At 44.2% G+C, this 20,866-nt stretch overlaps 5 protein-coding genes across 5 annotated transcripts in view; 3 read left to right on the top strand and 2 right to left on the bottom strand.

The window, feature by feature from the left end:
* LOC126558551 (annexin B9) overlaps positions 1-20,451 on the bottom strand; it is a 214,663-nt gene extending 194,212 nt beyond the window's left edge. Inside the window, exon 1 of the mRNA XM_050214582.1 lies at positions 20,446-20,451. The gene's annotated coding sequence lies outside the window, so the exon portion shown is untranslated. The remainder of the gene's footprint in view (positions 1-20,445) is intronic.
* The window catches only part of LOC126558621 (serine/threonine-protein phosphatase 4 catalytic subunit), a 161,615-nt gene that overhangs the window by 20,646 nt on the left and 120,103 nt on the right, over positions 1-20,866 (top strand). The gene's annotated exons all lie outside the window — the stretch shown is intronic.
* LOC126556859 (importin-5) lies at positions 687-6,248 on the top strand. Its single transcript, XM_050212392.1, has 5 exons — positions 687-828; positions 1,843-4,432; positions 4,671-4,795; positions 5,476-5,663; positions 5,897-6,248. Exons 1-5 carry the CDS (start codon positions 745-747, stop codon positions 6,246-6,248), a joined length of 3,339 nt encoding a protein of 1,112 aa, XP_050068349.1. The 5' UTR covers positions 687-744.
* On the top strand, positions 8,434-10,092 carry LOC126558762 (40S ribosomal protein S2). Its single transcript, XM_050214821.1, has 3 exons — positions 8,434-8,574; positions 8,999-9,512; positions 9,762-10,092. The coding sequence occupies exons 2-3, from the start codon at positions 9,000-9,002 to the stop codon at positions 10,071-10,073; spliced, it is 825 nt and encodes a 274-aa protein (XP_050070778.1). The 5' UTR covers positions 8,434-8,574; position 8,999; the 3' UTR covers positions 10,074-10,092.
* Positions 11,429-17,859, bottom strand: LOC126558131 (uncharacterized). Its single transcript, XM_050214086.1, has 5 exons — positions 17,493-17,859; positions 12,377-12,539; positions 11,996-12,295; positions 11,715-11,931; positions 11,429-11,646 (listed from the first exon to the last, which is right to left on the bottom strand). Exons 1-5 carry the CDS (start codon positions 17,852-17,854, stop codon positions 11,429-11,431), a joined length of 1,260 nt encoding a protein of 419 aa, XP_050070043.1. The 5' UTR covers positions 17,855-17,859.

Below are 20,866 nucleotides of genomic sequence, written 5' to 3' on the forward strand. Positions count from 1 at the left end.
GATGTTACAAAAGCTATTATTATGACATAAAAGAAAAACAATGCAAATGTCACGTTGCATTGACGTTTGATTTGACATTTGATCCCCGTGGGTTTGTGTACCGTTGGTTAATTTGTTTTAACTCGTTACACTCATTATATTTTCGAGGAAAATTTTGAGCAATAGAAAAAAAAGTGGAACCGAACGATGCTTGAGAAAACATTTTTGTAGAAATTGTTTGTTTTGCTGTTCTCTTTTTGCACCGTAAAATTTCCAAAAACGTACCGGCAGATTTGATAGCCGTCACCAAATGTCATCTTTCAAACAAAAAACAGGGCTGACAACACAGCAGCCCGACGTGCTGCGAGCCAAAAAAAAATGCGCGCTGCTTCTTCCTCCTGAACTGTGCGCGCTCTTTTCGCAGCTGTCTCGTTTTCGCTCCTCGTGGACACGCGCTAATCGAAGAAAATTGCAGCGCATGTAGTGAAAGGAACTGTGTTAAAGCTGCGCTCCATCGTAAAAACGTGCAACGAAACCTTACATCCCGCTTGTGAAAGGGATCGACCACCTGGCGGCAGTGCAGTGACAAAATAGTAGCTAGCCAAACATCTACCGGGAGGCTCTCGGCCCAGGGAAACGGAAGCAGGCGTACCGAAAATTCCCTTTGCTCTCCACTCCCCATACATCTGGTGTTCCCGTGTCTAGCATTGCGGCGAAAAGCATTGCTGTCCTAACGGAACGTAGCGGATAGATGCGAACATTATAATGGCTGCAGGAGATCAGGACAACTTTCAGCAGCTGATGGGCTCGCTCCTGTCTACGGACAATGAAGTTCGTACGCAGGCAGAGGTACGTAGCCGTGTCGCAATCCGGTCTCAAGGTCGGGCGGTCTGTGTACTACTACGACGGCATGAATTTTCTTACGGTGTGGTGTGTAGCACCCGCACCCATACATGTAGAGGAGGCGGTCGGGGGTTAGTTTCCGGTTCCTGCTTTTCCGACGCTCGCAATCGGTGTATGTGTGTGTTGAATTAGAAGCCGCGCGTCACCCGTACCAAGATGACGAAGAACCATGTCTACCTGTATGTGCTCTGCGAACAATTTACCATGATAACAGTGTAAATGAGTCATCCTCGTAACGCGAAGAACCTCATTTTATTGACAATCATGGTTTTAGACGGGGTGCTTCTAGAATATGGTACAGATGGGGACGATGGTCGGCACGTCCCGGTATTATTATGATTATTTTGGTCATAGGACGGGCGTGACCTTCCGGTGCAAAAAAAGAAATCACATTTGCATACCGTCACCATTTGCTGCACACCCAATTCGCGTGATGAGCTAAACGGGTAAGCATGGAAGATAAGGAAACGTCGTCGTAAGCAGTGGAAATCACAGAACGGAATCATTGTGAAGTCGCCGCCAGTAGCATGTGCTTTTTTGAGAGTTGCTACACGACGGCGACCATGGTTGGCAAAATCGTACCTATGGCTACGGCGATCGTTGTGTTGGTGGAAGAGGGGGGTTCTTTACCAAACGTGGGAGGAGGTGTATCGAAAAGGCGGCGCATATCTGACGTTTGCTAGCGGTGTCATTCGCAAGATAGTCGCATTTTATCGATTTTAAAGAACTCCGTGTTGATAGTGACACCCGTTGTTCACTTTTGCAACTTCTTTTTATGTTTACCTTTTCGTTCTCTAAATGTTTTATTCTTCTTTTTCTGTATCCTTTGCACGTGCCGCGGTACGTCATCATGGAATGTGTTGATGACAACAAACAAAACAAAACCAATGCTCGAATGTCACCGATGTTTATCAACGCACGTACTGATCGGATGGCCGTCTCCGTTGTTCGTAACTTCAGGAGGTTTACAGTGGATTGCCATGTGAAACAAAGGTGCCGCACCTGCTCAGCACGGTACAGAACCCACAGATGGCGGAAGATGCCCGGATGTTGGCGGCCGTACTGCTGCGGCGACTGTTTTCCTCCGAGTTTCACGAATTTTACGAACTCCTGCCACCGGAAGCGAAGGAGCAGCTGAAGCAACAGATTCTGCTGACGCTGCAGCAGAACGAGTCGGGCAGCATGCGAAGAAAGATCTGCGAGATGGTGGCCGAGGTGGCACGGTGCATGATCGACGAGGATGGTAACAACCAGTGGCCAGAGTTTCTGCAGTTCCTGTTCCACTGTCACAACAGTGGGAACGTGCAGCTGCAGGAAGCGGCTCTCCGCATATTCGCCTCCGTGCCCGGTATCTTTGGCAACCAGCAGGCCCAACATTTGCCGCTGATTAAGCAAATGTTTATCAAATATCTGGACCCCAACTCGAATCAGGAGGTACGCTTCCAGGCCGTTCGTGCGTATGGTGCGTTTGTGCTGCTGCACGACAAGGAGGAGGACGTGAAGCGCCAGTTTGCCGATCTGCTACCGCAGGTTATTATGATTACGGCGGAAAGTATCGAGCTGGGTGATCCGCAGAATCTGATGCAGTTGCTGATCGATATGGCCGAGGGTGTGCCAAAGTTCTTCCGGCCGCAGCTGGAACCGATCTTTGAGCTGTGCATGAAGGTGTTCAGCACGGTCGACATGGAGGACAACCTGCGTCATCTGGCGCTGGAGATGATGGTTTCGCTGGCAGAGAATGCGTCGTCGATGGTGCGAAAACGGGCGGAAAAGTATGTGGCAGCGCTGGTGCCGCTGATACTGCAGATGATGACCGACCTGGAGGATGACGACGAGTGGTCCGTGTCGGACAAGATTACGGAGGACGACACGAGCGACAACAATGTTATCGCCGAGTCGGCCCTCGATCGATTGGCCTGTGGGCTCGGTGGCAAGACGATTCTGCCGCACATCGTAAACAACATTCCAAACATGCTGAACAGCCCGGACTGGAAGCAGCGACATGCCGCACTGATGGCAATATCGGCCGCTGGCGAAGGCTGCCAAAAGCAGATGGAGGCAATGCTGGAGGACATCATGCAGGGTGTGCTGAAGTATCTGATCGATCCGCATCCGCGCGTACGGTACGCGGCTTGTAACGCGATCGGTCAGATGGCGACCGATTTTGCGCCCATTTTCGAGAAAAAGTTCCACGAACAGGTCATACCGGGTTTGTTGAATCTGCTGGATGACGTGGAAAATCCGCGCGTACAGGCGCATGCCGGTGCGGCACTGGTGAACTTCAGCGAGGACTGCCCGAAGAACATTCTAACGCGCTACCTGGACGCCATTATGGCGAAGCTGGAGATGATTTTGACCACCAAGTTTAAGGAGCTGGTTGAAAAGGGTACGAAACTGGTGCTGGAACAGGTCGTGACGACAATTGCTTCGGTAGCGGACACCACGGAGAAGGACTTTGTCGTGTACTACGATCGATTGATGCCGTCGTTGAAGTACATTATCAAGAATGGAAACACGGACGAGCTGAAGCTGCTGCGCGGTAAAACAATCGAATGTGTCAGCCTGATCGGTTTGGCGGTCGGGGCGGAGAAGTTCATGTCGGACGCATCGGACGTGATGGATATGTTGCTGAAAACACACACCGAGGGTGATCTGCCGGATGATGATCCGCAAACGTCCTACCTGATATCGGCCTGGGCACGTATCTGTAAAATTCTTGGCAAGCAGTTCGAACAATTCCTACCACTGGTGATGGGGCCCGTCATGCGGACAGCATCCATGAAGCCGGAAGTGGCACTGCTAGACAACGACGAAATGCAGGGTGTGGAAAACGATAGCAACTGGCAGTTCGTAAATCTGGGCGAACAGCAAAACTTTGTCATTCGTACCGCTGGCCTAGAGGATAAAGCGTCCGCCTGCGAAATGTTGGTGTGTTACGCACGTGAACTGAAGGATGGATTTGCGAACTACGCCGAAGAGGTCGTCCGGTTGATGGTGCCGATGTTAAAGTTTTACTTCCACGATGGTGTACGTACGGCGGCGGCCGAGTCACTTCCTTATCTACTGGACTGCGCCAAGATTAAGGGACCGAAGTATCTCGAGGGCATGTGGCTGTACATCTGTCCGGATCTGCTGAAGGCGATCGACTCCGAACCTGAAGCGGACGTACTGACCGAGTTGCTCCATTCGTTGGCCCGCTGTATCGAGACGCTCGGTGCCGCCTGTCTGTCGAACGAAGCGATGGAGGAGGTGCTGAGGATTATTGACAAATTTATGAAGCAACACTTTGAAAAGGAGGAAAAGCGTGCCCAGGCCCGGAAGGAGGAAGATTATGATGATGGTGTGGAGGAGCAGCTGGCGGAGGAGGACGATGCGGACATTTACATGTTGTCGCGCATTTCGGACATTATCCATTCGCTGTTCTTGACGTACAAGGATGCGTTTCTGCCATCGTTCCAGCGCTTGGTGCCACACTTTGTAAAGCTGCTGCAGGCGACGAACCCCTGGGCGGATCGACAATGGGGATTGTGCATATTCGACGATCTCATTGGTAAGTGTGGTGATGGAGAGCGTTTTGGGTAAGGCAGGACAGAGGAACGTTTTGCATGATGAAAACTCTTTCATACGTCTGATTTACCACTGATTAATTGTAGCAATATGTGGCTTAACCTTTTCTGAAATCGAAACACAAAAAACATTTAGAACCTCCTTTGAAATTGATTGATGGTGCATAGTAATTATATTGATTTTATTTTTATCTTTCCGGTTTTCTCTCCACGACAAAACAGAATACACTGGCCCATTGTGCGTTCAGTATCAGCCCTACTTCCTGCAACCTATGCTTGAGTACATTAAGGATGAGCAACCGGAAGTGCGACAGGCAGCTGCTTATGGGTGTGGTGTACTGGGACAGGTAAGATTTTTTATTTCTTTCATCTGTTTTGCGTTGCTCTTCGCGTTTATATGTGTATAGGCAGCGTGTTTTGTATTACTTTTTGGGTTTTATCTTTTCTTTAAGTGTTTTGGATTATTAACTAAACATTCCAAACAAGATATTTAAAAAAAAAATCCGGTAGAATGGTCTGAAAGTATTTCTCCAAGGAACTTGTAACAACTGCAAAGAAAATATAACCATAAAATGTGTTACCCAATTGAAAGCAAAACAAGAACGGGATGGTGATCGTTGAACCATGCTTTCTTTTGTGATCCGTGACCCATTTGCGGCTCATCAAACGGAAATTGGTAGTGTGGTAGACGTGTTAATAATATTTTTATGTTTTCGAAGTTTTCTTTTCATGCTTTGTATAGTCTCAATCATTCTTCGGGTGGTTGAAATAATTAATATAAGTTGTATAAAATTTAAAAAAATTTCAAATATGTTCAATGTATCGCTCTACGGCTTGGTGGTGTGAAAATTTCCAAGTAGGTTTACGAATTGTAATGTCTTTAAAAAACGAATTGAAAAAATCTTAAATTTCAAAGACAGAATTTTCGGTTGGTTGGCCAAAAGCCATGTCTGCAAGATAAACGCGCGTGTTGAAATCACAAAAGCTTGGTGTGTTTAACTACTTTTCCTTTACCCCAAATTTACAGTTCGGTGGCGAACAGTTCGCCGTTACCTGTGCCCAGGCCATCTCACTGTTGGTGGAAGTGATTATGGCTCCAGACAGCCGTGAACCGGAGAATGTGAACCCAACGGAAAACGCTATCTCAGCCGTGACGAAGATATTGAAGTATAACAACACAGCGATCACCAATCCGGACGAAATCATTGCATTATGGTAAGTTTAAATGTTTCATGCGTGTTGGTTCGGTAGGAGTGAAATTTTTTCATCGATTCTACAATGATGAGAAAGAGGATATACGACTTACCAGTTCGAGAGTTCTGGCTGGAGAACAACTTACCTTTATATGGCTTAACCTTTTCTGAAGATAGACATATTAACGATTCGGTATTTGTTAAACACTCTTCTTTAGTTTTAGTTAAAATATCGCTTTTTTCATTTCTTCGCAGGTTCAGCTGGTTGCCCGTAGGCGAGGACGAAGATGAAGCCGTGTACGTGTACGGATATTTGTGCGACCTAATTCAGGCTAACCATCCGGTCATACTCGGCGAAAACAATGGCAACCTACCCCGCATCGTGTCCATCATCGCATCCTGCTTCTATCGGGAAGCGGTAACGGTGCCCCATCCCGAAGCCGAACGTATGCTCTCGATTGTGAAGCAGATCGAGGGCAATCCGGATCTATTCCAGGCGTGCATTAACACACTGACCGCTGAACAGAAGGCGGCTCTCGAGGGTGCGTATCGGGCGGCGGCGGCAGCAGCAGCAGCAGCTACGGCGGCAACTGCGGTGACGCAGTAAAGAAGCCAGTTTGCTGTTCTTTTTCCTTTTCACACAGACACACTTCCTTTTCCATCGATTTTCCACACTTTGCCCTCGTGGGAAACCGTTTCCTCCGCGTAGAAACTACAGCGCTTTATCATCATAAATTATGCAATATATTGTTGCAGTTATGTTTTGTGGGCTTCATCCTTTCTTTTACATCGGTCATTGCCGTCATCACAACGGAGCATTTTAGCAAGAACATAAGAATCAAATGATGGATCATATTAACATCCAGAAATTGCTCCTGTTGCGTAAAGGTGTTGTGCAAAGTGAAGGTGCTAACCATCCATTTTAAGGCTTCGTTTCTGTAAACCGTTTCGCAAGAAAAGAAACCGACCGATACAAAACGTGATTGTATGTTTTCTTTTCGATCCATTTGTGTATATTTTAAATTCACAAATAGCAGCGTGTGGTAGATGATATAAACTTCTTGAAAGCAGCTTTTTGTTTTGATCATTATTTGTGCTGTTTTGACAGTTGTTACTGCTCGTTTGTTCGTCCAAGACGTCTCTATGAAAATGTTTTTTGTTCGAACTGTTTGTGATAAAGCTGAGCATCTTTTTGATATCCCAGTGAGATTAGATGATACAAGCATTTGTTTGTTTGTTATAGCTGCTTTAGGCTGGGATGTATTCGTTGTTGCATTTGCCTGCAAGAATGCACCCGCGTGTGCATTGGTCCAAATGGGTAGAGATGGTGATGTGTTCCTCGATGTGCTGTTGGGGGCAAGGTTTTAGCAGATGTAAATAGGAGAAAAACACACACGCACACAAGCAGAGAATAGAAAACGGGTGGGAATAATTTTGCTAGCCTTTTTTTCATTATCTTCGTGTATGATTGTTGAATTAAACGATCCAGTTGAAGCGAGCCAAAAAGGGGGTTGAGTTTAGTGATACGAGATTTTCGATAGCAGCGTTGCATGATGAACATTTTTGAGAATAGTATAGAGAATCCAAAGCAGAGCACCTCTGCAGGTATAGCTTTGTACTTGTACACAAACAAAATAACACAACACAAGTAGTTGTTGTGAACCACTGACTAAGGTTTAACCTGCCAAGGGCACATTTGCAACAACGTTATTAATTATTGGTCAACAATTTGCATAGGTCAATGAACTTCTGACAGAGCTCAAGGTAGAGAAGAAACAGAGTTAATCCCCTAAATTGTTCGGAACTGATAGTGCACCTGCATAGGATGGAAATTTCGGTCACCTTATGTTTTATGAACATAGCTAAAGATCATAGCAATTTTACGAGAGATTATCCCACAGTGGTGTGTGTTGTGCCTGAGGGGCCTGTGGAGATGTAATGAGGTAAAAAAGCTATTATTGAGTGAAATATAAAGTCGTACACATCACTACTTCGCAACGCAACGAGCAGACAGATCCACATACACACAAATAGTGTTAACTTTGTCACGATCACGATCCTTTAAAAGGCGTGCGTGTAGCGGCACCAACTCTATAATGTTGCTATTGCTGGCAAAACGATAACCTTGTTTAATCGAACACAATAAGGCACACGACACAACACGGGTGGAAATATATGATGAAAAGCGAGGGTTTCTTGCACATCCACAGAGAACAGTGTTTAATTGCTAAACCAACTTATGGAAGAGCTATCGTAAGAATTCTATGCACGCATTATTATTGGCAAGTATATCGCAATGAGACGGAAAATATATTCTAATTACTCAAAAGGAAGTAACTACTGATACAGCTTCCCCACAACATCCGAAGAATTGCTTTTGGATTAGTTGATCCATTAATTTGAAAGATCTTTAAACACTTACTGCCATATCAAACGCGATTTTTTTTCAACTTTTTTAGATTTTAAGCTGTTCGATGGTCACTTTACATGGACCTTGCAAAGTATTTCCTTTCAGTCGATTTCCCCATAGTTTCATCTCCATGCTTTTAATAAATCTTTTGATCTTTTTGAACGGCAGACGCAAACGAGAAATTTATATTCGAATACTGGTCGTTTTGAATCACAACTGCATTCGATGCTTGACAACTTTTCCCATATAATCATTATCTTGCTTCGTTGTTCGTTCAATTACTTGACATATTGAAAAATACCAAAACTTTCTTGCTTTGTGGTTGGTATGCCCCCATACAAAGTTCACATGTTTATGACGTCACAATCTCGTCTCCATTGTAGTGTGATAGAGCGAGACAACATGAACAAGAGCGAAACCTACTATGAGATACGACCGTTGAATCGGAAGCCTGCTCAAGGTTGCTCCTTCCTCGACTCGTTCATTCGGGTTACCGTAACAACACATTCAACACCAAGATCAAGTAAGTTCCCGTGAAATTTAGATTTGTGAGTTGAAATGTGGTCGATTACCGTTCCGTAGCCTCAAGATGTGAATTATTCTTGATGGTAAATAGCTTTTCGGGGCGGTAAACTTTTCCTCGGACGGAACGCTTTTTGCGCGTGTTAATTTGTGATGAGCTTCATGTGAAATCGATACTCGTGTCGGTGGTACGCCATGATGGTTCGCCACGTGGTTTGTTGGTTTGTTTCGTGTTTTACGAGATATGGTTTTCTCTTAGCAGAATTTTTGTCTTGAAAAGTTACAATTGCGTTATCGCATGGTTGAATTGGCATGGGTAATACATTTTTGAGCAGCGTCGACTATTTTTCCACTTCAGCACGGATGTGCGACCATAACCTCAAAAGTGTCCACTTTTCTCATGCTGCGTCTTTCTTTCCCTACAGCATGGCGGACGCTGCTCCAGCCCGTGGTGGATTTAGAGGAGGATTCGGATCGCGTGGCGGTGGTGGCCGTGGCGGTCGTGGAGGACGTGGTCGCGGTCGTGGTCGTGGCCGTGGACGCGGCGGCAAGGAAGACTCGAAGGAATGGGTGCCGGTAACGAAGCTGGGCCGTCTGGTGAAGGATGGCAAGATTCGCACGCTGGAGGAAATCTACCTGTACTCGCTCCCGATCAAAGAGTTCGAGATCATTGATTTCTTCCTGAACCGTCTGCTGAAGGATGAGGTGCTGAAGATCATGCCCGTCCAGAAGCAGACCCGTGCCGGTCAGCGTACCCGCTTCAAGGCGTTCGTCGCCATCGGTGATAGCAACGGTCACATCGGTCTCGGTGTGAAGTGCAGCAAGGAAGTTGCCACCGCCATCCGTGGTGCCATCATCCTGGCCAAGCTGTCGGTCGTCCCGGTGCGTCGTGGTTACTGGGGTAACAAGATCGGTCGCCCGCACACCGTACCTTGCAAGGTAAGTTAAACTATGCTGCTAATGGTGATTTCGGAAAGAGAAGGAAATGTGCGAATGATGATAAAAACCTGTAAACTTATGCGGTTTCCACGGATCTCAGTAGGCTACTAAGTCGCTGATATGACGGTTGTTAAGTGTCTGATTGCTGTTTCCTTCTCAAGAATCGATGCCTTCGCAAGAAGCAACCCCGTAGAAAATCTGTTTCGAGAATGCAAACACTAATGCATCATACGATTTCTTCTTGTGCAGGTTCAGGGCAAGTGTGGTTCCGTTCTGGTGCGTCTGATTCCGGCACCACGTGGTACCGGCATTGTGTCTGCCCCCGTACCGAAGAAGCTGCTGCAGATGGCCGGTATCGATGATTGCTACACCACCACCCGTGGCTCGACGACGACGCTGGGTAACTTCGCAAAGGCTACGTACGCCGCCATTGCTAAGACGTACGCCTTCCTTACGCCGGACTTGTGGAAGGATCTGCCATTGAACAAGACCCCGTACCAGGAGTTTGCCGACTTCCTCGACAAGACAAACAAGACTGCACAGCGCATCATTGAGATGTAAGGAGCACATTCCTGCATTTTTAATGACGATCATGTGCTGATGCTAGCCGTTGGAGTCTGACTCATTTTCGAGGCAGCAATGCTTGCGAATGAGATAACAAACAATGAAATAAAAGATCGTTTTGGACAATAACGGAACGAACTTTTTAAAAAAAAGTGATACATTTTCCTTTATTACAAGTATATAAGCATCTAACGAAAATAAGTTGTAGTGTCTCTGCCGTACAAAAAATCCTTTTTAGAGAGATTTTTCTGTTTTCACTCAAATTTTGGTGGAAATCTATTTCGGAGTACTTCAAAACTTTCGGAATCAATTCCTGATAGTCTTCTTGGCTTAACGACCTTTTAGGTAATGCCGGCCATCGAAATGGTTTATTAGACTGCCGACGCCACGTAGTTTATTTGTTTATTTGCATTTTTTTATTTTATTGTTTAAAGACCGGCGCCTCTGTTGCCTACACCACCGGGCCTCGCCAATTCCTGATAGGAATCCGAAATTGAAATCGAAATAGGTTCTGGAATTGGCTCCGCAATCAATCTAATAATCAATTTCAGAATTTGTTCCGACACTGGTTATAGAGACGGTTCCTGTTAGTTCCGACTCCGTGTGTACATCACCAGAGCAGATTCCAAACCTGAGGGTGTCGAGCTGGGTCCTGAATCGTTCAAGCGGAGCTGTGCATGGGCCTTTTAGCACCCATCTCTAACGATAACCTGTTGTTAACCTTAAAAAAATATATTCAGTTTTTTCAACTGCAACGATTAATTTGTCGTTAGCGTAAAATTGTAATAGATCGACGAGTGGCAAATCGAAACAAGACTTGCGGTTGGAATGGATGTAAAGATGGAGACAGCTAGACACATTAAACGTGAAGGCCTTTATGCCCCCTCAACTTAGCCATCTGTTAATAAACGTGATGCCTTGAACTATGAGGTCTTTGATTTTGTAAATCGAGTCCCTTGAATGACGAGGTGCATCGTGCGATGTGGTATGTATGGACCTCCTTTGGATTTGTCCCCTGACATTGTCGTTTATTAAATTATGTCTGCGAACGTATGAGGGAAAAGCATCTCAAGTTGGATCAGGTTGGATTACGATTTCAGCTTCGGGCAACAGAAAACAAAGTTCATGAAACACAAAAGATCATTATGCAAGATATTACTCGTGGTTGACTGTAAACGCTTTTAACATTGAGTCAATCATTTATTTGGACATATACGGCGTCCCTCTTCTTTGTATGCCGGTGAGCCAAAAACACTTAACACTTAAATATATAAATCGTTTGCCAAATTCCCTTACTCAAAAACGTAAAATCGCAAAACCGATCGATCGATCTACGATCCGATCGGCCATTTTTACTCCACATCGAGCATACCTTTGTTTGCGAACTTCGGTAAATTTTTCGTAATAAAATCAACATACACGGGAGTCAGGAAGCATTGCTTGAAACCCTCCATCATTTTGTCGATGTCGCTGAAATCCATCTCGAAGCCTTCACCATTCTCGGGCATCTCTATGATTTCACTCACCTCGACGCACATGAATGGCACGAAGGTAGCTGCGAGCAAGAACTCTGTCGAAAGGAAACGATGCAAATCAATGCGAGTTTCGCTAGCATTAATTCCAGGTGAGGAATCTTACCCAAATGTCCACACTTTAACATTTCCAAATGTATCTCCAACAGTGTCGGAAGCTTGCCAAGATAGCCGAACTTCTTCAAGCATGCGATGAGCTCCTCGTAGTAGAAGTTGATCAACTCATCACGATGATGCTCGCAGGTCTCAATTGAAACCGAATTGTACATGGCGTAGATAAGATCGATTGCTGGCGTACCCCAAACGCTGAGCTGGAAGTCAAGCTGTAAATATCAACGGTTAGTAGTAGTACTGAGAATGTCCATCTGTCTTAACCCCTTCACCTACCAGCATAATATCGTCCAACTTTCCATCATTGGTACGTTTAAACATCATGTTCTTAAAGTGACAATCGCCATGGTTCAGCACGTGCACGTACGATGTTGGATCGTAGGTGTAGATCGCTGAGGCACGCTTAAATATGGATTCCTTCACGTTTGCAATTCTTTCGGAGTACTGCTCGAGCCCGGGCATTTCCTTTACGATCTTCGATAGCTGTGCGATGTTGCATTGCCACATATGTAAAAATTGGTTATTTTCCTCGAACAGATTGTAGACGCCTTTGTTGAGCTTTTTCATTTCCGGATGCTGTAAGAAAGTAAAACCGGATTTGCTTTAGTTATAAGGCATTTACAAATAGAAATATGGGAGTTTTTTTTTTTTTATTACCGTGTCGATCAGGAACATAGAGGCGGCATGCCAACGGGCCACCTTGGCGAAAACGACTTTCGACTCTTCCAAATCGAGCTGCTTTGTCTTCATTTCGTAACCATACTTAGTGATGTCTTCGAAAACCATCACCCAAATAGGTTCGTTTTGGTGATATAGAAGTCTTTGGACGTTACAATTGTAGAAAATAAAAATTGGTTACAAAAGGAAATTGTATACATCATGTGCATCTTAACATCTAATCCATAACATAGAAAGGGATAAAGGATAGCTCATAAGTGACACCGGGTAGTAGACTTGTGACGTACGCACTTAAGCATGTCTGCTTTCTAGGGTTTGTTATACTGTGCAACTAGATACACTCTTAAGCCCCGGATTGAGTCTGCTTTAAACCATCAATGACGTAAGAATTTTGCCAAATTTTCAGCCTTGGAAAGGAAAAAGGCGATAGTTCTCGACACAGAAAACGAAATCAATGAAAAATAGATGGACGAATGGACGTCATCTACAAGAAGAAGAACTTTAGCCACAGGAACTAAAACCGGACTAGCAAAGCAGGATGGAGTAGAGGAACTTATCAAGTCACTATTGCAGCTTCTTGCAACAAATCAACAACATGCAGAAAATTGGTGAATTTTTGAGAACCGAAAAATGTATTCTAATTTTAATATTTATGACTTCTTACTGGCCAATTCATTGGGGGGAACATTGGGTCAGATCGGCATAGTCGCCCTACGGCTGTATATGTTCTCCGCCAGGATTAACTGCTTCTTAAATCAGGCTAAAAACTGACTACTATCGTTTTATCACGTTTTATCCACCCACAGCAAGATCGCACTTCGTTTATCTTTTTCACATGTTCTGGAACTTCATCAACTAAACATTCTTTTGTGTTTGTTGATGAAATAGGCCTCACGTCGTGCAATGACCTGAAATAGAGGCTTGTCAAGCAGACCAAAATATTCCTACAAGAGATCTTTTCTACCAAGTGAACACGTCAAGGGATCTCATTTTATGTATTTGTTTGCAGGAAAAAGAGAGGTGGAAGTCAATTAGATGGGACGGGGTATAGTATTTTTGTATCCCTTTTGCTCACTACTGTTGTTGCGAACGCGACAATTAGAAATGAACTTAACAGGAAATAAACAGAAATGCAGACGCAACAAACTCAGCTACATTGTATGGGACCTAAAGTAAGGCCCTTGAAAGAAAGGTAGACGCATCGAATTCGTCTACATTTTAGAAGAGCGTAACGGAACCTTTGAAACAACAATGTAATACGATGTAGAGAAAGAAAAGGGATCATACCGCTAAAGTGTCGCATCCACAAATTTGATTTATAACATTCTAGAACTTGACTCGCCGATCAGCATAGGCGCGCGACGTCAGGCATAAACCAGATCAGACGGATCAACAGTACAGCATAAACGATGTGCGATCGCTTCAACGGCTGACACCTACGTTGTTGCATAATGTCAACATAGCATAAGTGGTGCGCGATCGCACCAACCACGGCTCAAGCGTAAGGCGATGCGCGACCGCATCAGTGTTTAAATCATAACGTAAGAGCATAAGTGCAGCGGGAAACGGTGCGCTACCGTACGAGCGATTTATCAAAACACTTGCGCGTTGACAAGAAAGTTCAAGAATACCGGAAACCTAAAGAAAGCGATCGATATGCGATCGCTTAAGCGCTGCGAAAGAAAGAAGGAAGATACATCTTGCCTTCTCGCCTGTAGAATCGACCAAGGGATCGAAATTAGTATATAAGAACGAAACTGTTTGAATAAACGAGGCATATTTCTGAAAACTCAAACGATAGAACTTGTAGGTCTTTGAGAGACATTTTCAGGTACGGGTAAGTTTCCTCTTTGCCTTCCCTCCGGATGTTGGTCCCGCACTCCAGTGCCCCAACATCCCCACTCTGTCAGAAGAATTAGGAGACAAAATCATCGGCTGTGCTTCGTCCGCGGTTAAAAACTTCTCATGGCAGGTCCAGGAAAAAAGGTTAACTCGCTTGACTTGGCCGAGCTGGTGTCGCCCAAACTGCTTGAGATCCGGGAAATCGTCGCTAGCTAAACTTTGGTGACACGGTTAGATACTTCTCCTGGCAAGTCCAGGAAAAAGGCTAACCCGCTTCGCCTTAGGAAAGCCGGTGACTCCCGTCGTCCCAACGCGTTCTCAGCAGATCCACTGGCCTGGTCGACCCAGGAATAAGTAAATCTGGTAACGCCAAGAAATTGCGTGAGAGTGTCGGATTCGGTCAGTCCTTCGCGTGATCGGTCAGCAACAACTGTGCTGAGACTTTGGATGACGTGAGCGGAGGGAACCAGGAGGAACTTATAGGGGAATCGAAGCGTATAGAATCATAGCATTGAAAAGAAACGCCTCGACAAAGAAGGAGCTGTATCGACGAAAGGATCGATTACCAATTAAACGACATTTATCCTCATAGTAAGGCAAATCAGTGGTGTAATCTTCTGAGGATTTGCGTATTGCAAATCTGGTGAAAGACTTGTGAATTAGCTAGATACGGCTGATGTGGTCTAGTAGTTTCGCAATAGGCTGAGTCGGCTGAGTACATTGCTGAGTCGTACTCTCCGGTGATCTAATCACAGAGCAAAATTCTAGGATTTTACTGTCCCATCAACTAAAAATCCTCGCAGTTGAAATGATCTGTTTTGCCAATAAACCTTGTAGTCGAAGGGGCTCCGTTACATTTCTTCAATTTGTCTTCAATTCTTCGTTAAAACAATTGATTTAATCAACTTCTTCTTTCATTTTTCCCACACATTACCTAACTCTTAGGCTAGTTTTAAGTCCATAGTATTCAAATAAAAAAATATTTCAGTATTCGATCTTATCCTGTCTTTAAACACAATAAGGCCTTCAAGATAGATGCGCCCGAAGCACTTCTTTATTCAGTGTGCTGATCTCAAGCTGATCTTGTTCAGTTAAATTTGTTTTATCAATGAGTAAGTTGTGTCCTATGCTATTTCCACGTACTCGATCGACACTTTATTGCATGTAATAACCTGTTTTTAAATATTATATTTTTAAAGTCAATTCTATGTCACTATGAGTAAAAACAAATCCCAATGAATGATGGATGAATATACATATAGGATTGTGTTGACCGTACCTGTACGTATTGTAGGTCTAGGTTTTATTGTAGAATGAACAATGCGCACGACGACCAGTGATTATGAATTGTCAATGCATTTCATTTTCATTATCACAATCACGTGTTGCATTGCGTCATCGCGGTTAACTCTATTCGCTTGTACAGATTTTTTCTTCTTCAATTTTCCCTTTTCTGTGCGGTTTTGTAATTCAACCAACGCTCATCTCTTATTATTTGCTTCGACAGGCCTGACATGAGTGTGGTTTTGATACGTGTGCACGCGCATAGGGTGGAGTTAATTTTTCACCAAATGCACCCGCCACTATTGTGCAATCCCACTATTGTGGGATAAAAGTGTGCAATTTCAAGGGCATTCTGAAGTATTGTACGGATTTAGCAGTGCACACACGTAATGTAACTCTATCGTTGGTTTTGTGGAATTCATCAGTAGCAATATGGCAATGTGTATATTTAAATACACTAGGGCAAGGGTAATTAACATTTGTTTACTGCTTCCCTCGGCGATGGACATCAGTCTATCTAACTTAGATAGTTATTAGTAAATTGAAGGCAATATCTCGTGAGGTTTTGCACCTGACAATATGGCATGTGAAGTACATAGGTTCTACAGCACCGCTTAGAACAGGTTCGAGAGGTTTCAACATGCATTTATTTGCCTTGGGTTTCTTATCTTACAGATATTCCGATCTCTGGGGTAGCTGGATAAACAATTCCGGCGTATTCTACTATCGCTCTGTCTGGTAGTGACGAAAATTTCGGTTCATTCCTTCAATGGAACTGTCGAACCTAGGTTCGAATAAGGTTTTTTGCACCTTCATTTTGCTGTCGATTGGAATATCAAAACGTGCACTCCAATCTCTTTCCGAACCATTCCCAAAACCAAAAAAGAACCCGGACCATTCCCTCGTAGTGTCTAGTAAGCATTCCCTCTTAGTGTCCAGTAGTCATGCGATGTGACCTAGGTCGAGTAGGTCGTTAAGCCAAGAAGAAAAATTAGGAGAAAAAATAGTTGTTCGTGAAAGTTGCGGTCTTCTCTACGAAAGGAAGATCCTCCTAGATCTACGGTATTGTTAGATAGACGAGAAGACTAGACAAACTCCTGCACAGACAAACACAGTGAAGCTATTCATTTTTTTAAGTAAATTAAAAGAACATGACATGATCGTTTCGTTCCTTTTTGAAAATAAACTAGTTATCTTCCGGTCCGAAAAAATCTTCTTCTTCTTTTTAGCACAATGATCTGCTTAGTTACATCGACCGTCGAATAGATTACTAGGTTTACTTATACCAAGTTGATGGATAAATTGGGGATTCAAATCGCATCCGGACCGTTCCCTCGTAGTGAGGATAGCCTATCCAACTACGTGGTATCAGCTAGTCTAGTAAGCAGTGGCGGGGTCAAGGTGTTTGTAGACCCATGGCGGAATGGATATTGGGGCCCAACACCATGCAGTAGCGGGGTTTTATCAAAATCCCAGTCACTTCTCTTTCTCTGGAGGTTCCCTAATCCATGAAGCTCCTCTCTACGGCGAGGCCCCCCTGGTCGTTAAGCTAAGAGGAAGAAGTTGGATAGCCAATCAGCTACGGGGAGACAGTTTAGATGGCATTTGAACCCCGCTCCTGCTCATGTATATTTCAAATTTAGCTTAAGATCACCAAGACTCATGCCACTAGATAGAGAGGTCCAATCAAACCTAGTCAATAATAACGCGACAGTCAACACAGTTAGGGCTATCAGCAACTTGCGATAATGAACCGGCAGCTCTAATAAACCATAGACGGCGCGTGCCCGGTTTTTTAAAGGTATTGTTACGATAAACATCACCAGCCAGTCACTTCTAATAAAATTATTCAGCATCTTTAGTCAACGAGCGAACCACACGCGCCCGCCTATCTTATCAGTCGCAACAATAAGGTATGGCTTGTTGTAACATACAATATTCTAAACACCCGTTTGAAACTGATACCTACCTTGCACCCAGCACGGTCTGGTCACCGACAGACTGCAGCAACCGATGCATCGCCGGCACGATCCTCGTGTACATAAGCGTTTCCGTCTCGAACACGTACCCATCCTTTAGGATATCTTTCTTCAGCCCATCCTCCGCTGGAAGTGTCTTCACGATCAGTGACACTTCCTCGTCGGACGTACTATGCCGTACGATCGCGCGAAAGATCACACTCGCAAAGTGATCACCCGGTTTCGTACCAGGCAGGATGCGAAATTCCTGCACCACTAGACTTGTGTTTCGTTCCGCGTGACGCAACACCTTCTCGAAGAAGTCGCGATTCATCCAGCTCGGCGCATTCATTTCATCCTTGTTGAAAGCCATCGTACGCTAGAGTGAGCAACGGACGCTGCTATCGCATGTAAAACACAACCGAAAACACTTGATTTGGCGCCGAAAGCGAAATTTGACGCGTTTGTCGTCGCGGAGCGTGAAATGCGTCGGACACACCGTTATGCTTGACTGTTGGTGCGAAACTGATCGTGTGCTGCGCAGAATCAACAGCCAGACAGCAGTGGTGGTGGTGGTGGTGATGGTTAGATTCAAATCTCGTACTACACAGCTCACAATCGGTTGCTCAAGGGTAACAACAATGGAGGGTTGAAGACACCCACAGCGGTAGTTGATGACGTCGTATCAGCCGTCGTGTTTGCTGATAGACCTGTTGTACTGATCGCAGGAAGAATTAGGTGAAAGGGAGCACCCGGGTGGTACGCATCGGGTGTTTAGGATGATGAGTGTCGCTAAATGAATGGCGGGCATTGGTAAAGGATGTTGATAGTTACCAGCTAAACGCTCTATGACCGGAGTTTTGTGTGTGTGTGCTGTTGGTGCCGTTAATAAAGAACCGCACGAATCGGATTGGACAACGCGTTCCAGCAATGATGAAGCCGGTATTTCTAGCCGCTTCTGGCCCTCTTTTTCATCTCATCGTGATGTGGAAGATTTATTGTAGGTCGCAATCTACGATGAAACACCAGCAAAGTTGTAATAATAGGTGGTACTAATTACCAGAGTGTTATTCCATCGAATGGCTTATGAATTGATGTTTTTGATGCGTTGTAATACATCGTGGAGAGTAATTTTGCACTATACCGTGACTAGGCAAATATATAAAATATCGAATAGTACTGGGACTGGCGATCGGTTTGAATTAGGATTCACACTTGGAGAGTTAAGGGCTAGGTTGGTTTTTATAAACAGACAGGGACAATATGATTAGAGACAAAACATGCAGAACACAAACAAGAACTAATACAAAAAATATTTTAAATCTTGTACAAAAAAGAACAAATTGACATTGTATATGCTAGAGCTATGGTTAGATACATTAAATGATCGTGCACCAGAATTCCGAACGAGCCATAAAATCGAATAGAACCGTACCAGAATTGATAGATGCATTCACTTAGCACCTACAGTTGTTAGTTTGTGTTTTTTTCCCCAGAATTTCCATTTCAAGTCTCACTTGCCCGTAAAAAGCTATTGCACCATAAAGTGCAAAAAATCAAAACACAATTACCCAATAGCCGGCAACATACTGACAACCGTCCCACCTGTATCGAGACGCGTGTAAAGATAAGGAGACGCCATTTTTTCTACACCAATTTCCGTTCCAAACAGCTAGAAACCCAAACCGGACCACTGATTCTTGATTGCACAATGTGAGAATTTATGTCTGTACTTGCGTAGATATAGCCTTGACCACATGTACACATGAATCCGTTAGCAAGCACTTTCAATTGGCAACGTACACGGCGGGCGCCTCGGGATGGAGCTGTCAATGGCGGGCTGTATGGCGGCTGCAGTATGTTAATGATTTTAGGATTTTAAAGCACCCATAAAAAAAAGCTCAACCAAAGTTCCACCAATCGTTGTGGGGTCATTAGGTATGATTAGACATTTTTTTGTGTGTCTTGCTGTTGATCGTAAGAAAAACAAATCGCCGGTGACTTGCTTTTGCGATATAAATGGAAAGGGATCCATGTACTTCCTGCTAGACAAAATCATTCGAATAAATTAGGACACGATTCTTCTTTTATTTTGCGTTCTTTTGAGAGATACAAAGCGCCATAAATGGAAGGAATGTTTTGGTCTATGCGGTCGCGATCGTAAGTGATCTTGTGAATGTTAAATTGGGTGAGGTTTTGGATGTGCCAATTGAAGCTGAGAGGCTAGTAAACAAATCACCAGTAATCACAATTATGTCATCAACACTGTTCAAGTTGGTCAAGGATGTTGGTCGCGAAGTGAATGAACCCGACCCACGGTATAGTAATAGGGGTCAATTGATTGATGGTGGTTGTGCTATCGAAAACTTGACTAGAATCTAAAGGAAATAATTTTGAAAATATGTCGCTTTACGGAGGGTTCGATACATAGAAAGGAACTTTAAGATCACTCAGTAGAATTTTTTCAAATGATTAGTGGATTATTGGAAGCTTCTTTGGGATCTTTGCAATTATCTAGTGAAACATTACATTCAGTAAGGGGAAGTTTGCAAATTGATTTTCTGCCGGGCGTTAAGAGCCAAATAAGTTGTTACCTTCAGCACACCGTATCATTGACATTTGAACGGGCTTAACGCAATTTTTTTTTGAAAAAGTTATTTTTATCACTGTTTCTTTGAACCAGCGATAATTGCAAAATTCCAAAATCTTGTTGCAATTTTCCCCTGATATATTTCATATTCCTTTAAGCATTTCCACAATTCCATTATATGCCTCGAAATCCTATAACATAATTATAAATCTATCTTGGCTTAATCGTGTGCAGTGAAACCAATGTTCGGTTACTTTAAAATCAAACGTGTTTAAAATTTTCGTAGAGCACAAATTTATTGTCGTATTGCAATACTTTTCTTCACCAAGAACTGGCCACTTATCTTCAAGATGCAATTGATGCTGGTCACAAGAAGCTCATTTTGGGTTCGCAGTGTTTGTGTTGGCGTAGGACCGGTTTTACTTCGCGAACCACGTGCGTGTCCACTGAAGAAAGATCCAAAGCGTGAGAGAGAGCCAGAGACCGTGTGAGAGTTGGGGAGTGGATGGACAAACACCCAAACACACCACCTCACAGGTTGTGGCCCCCTTCTGATCCACCGCGGTACTCCGCAATACTTCGGTTTGATAGTAAGTTCTATAAATACAAACAAACCCGGCGAACGCTTAGTTGGCTGAGTAACGCAAAACTCACACGACCATCCGCAACCAACTCGGTGTAAAAAAGCGTGCGTATGTGTTTTTGTGAGGTGCGTTTGCTTTGGTTTAATGGACCACCACCCCGCCACTACAAATTGGGAGAGCAACATAGCAGCATGGGAACAAAAACATATGA

The sequence above is a fragment of the Anopheles maculipalpis genome, chromosome 2RL (genome assembly GCF_943734695.1).
Source record: "Anopheles maculipalpis chromosome 2RL, idAnoMacuDA_375_x, whole genome shotgun sequence".
Classification (NCBI taxonomy): Eukaryota; Metazoa; Arthropoda; class Insecta; order Diptera; family Culicidae; genus Anopheles; species Anopheles maculipalpis.

Coding starts and splice junctions, on each gene's coding strand:
- LOC126556859 (XM_050212392.1), top strand. CDS start 745: ATGGCTGCAGGAGATCAGGACAACTTTCAGCAGCTGATGGGCTCGCTC. Junction 4,433..4,670: donor CATATTCGACGATCTCATTG/GTAAGTGTGGTG, acceptor ACGACAAAACAG/AATACACTGGCCCATTGTGC. Junction 4,796..5,475: donor GGTGTGGTGTACTGGGACAG/GTAAGATTTTTT, acceptor CCAAATTTACAG/TTCGGTGGCGAACAGTTCGC.
- LOC126558762 (XM_050214821.1), top strand. CDS start 9,000: ATGGCGGACGCTGCTCCAGCCCGTGGTGGATTTAGAGGAGGATTCGGA. Junction 9,513..9,761: donor CGCACACCGTACCTTGCAAG/GTAAGTTAAACT, acceptor CTTCTTGTGCAG/GTTCAGGGCAAGTGTGGTTC.
- LOC126558131 (XM_050214086.1), bottom strand. CDS start 17,854: ATGGCTTTCAACAAGGATGAAATGAATGCGCCGAGCTGGATGAATCGC. Junction 12,296..12,376: donor CTATGTTCCTGATCGACACG/GTAATAAAAAAA, acceptor ACTTTCTTACAG/CATCCGGAAATGAAAAAGCT. Junction 11,647..11,714: donor GTTAAAGTGTGGACATTTGG/GTAAGATTCCTC, acceptor TCCTTTCGACAG/AGTTCTTGCTCGCAGCTACC.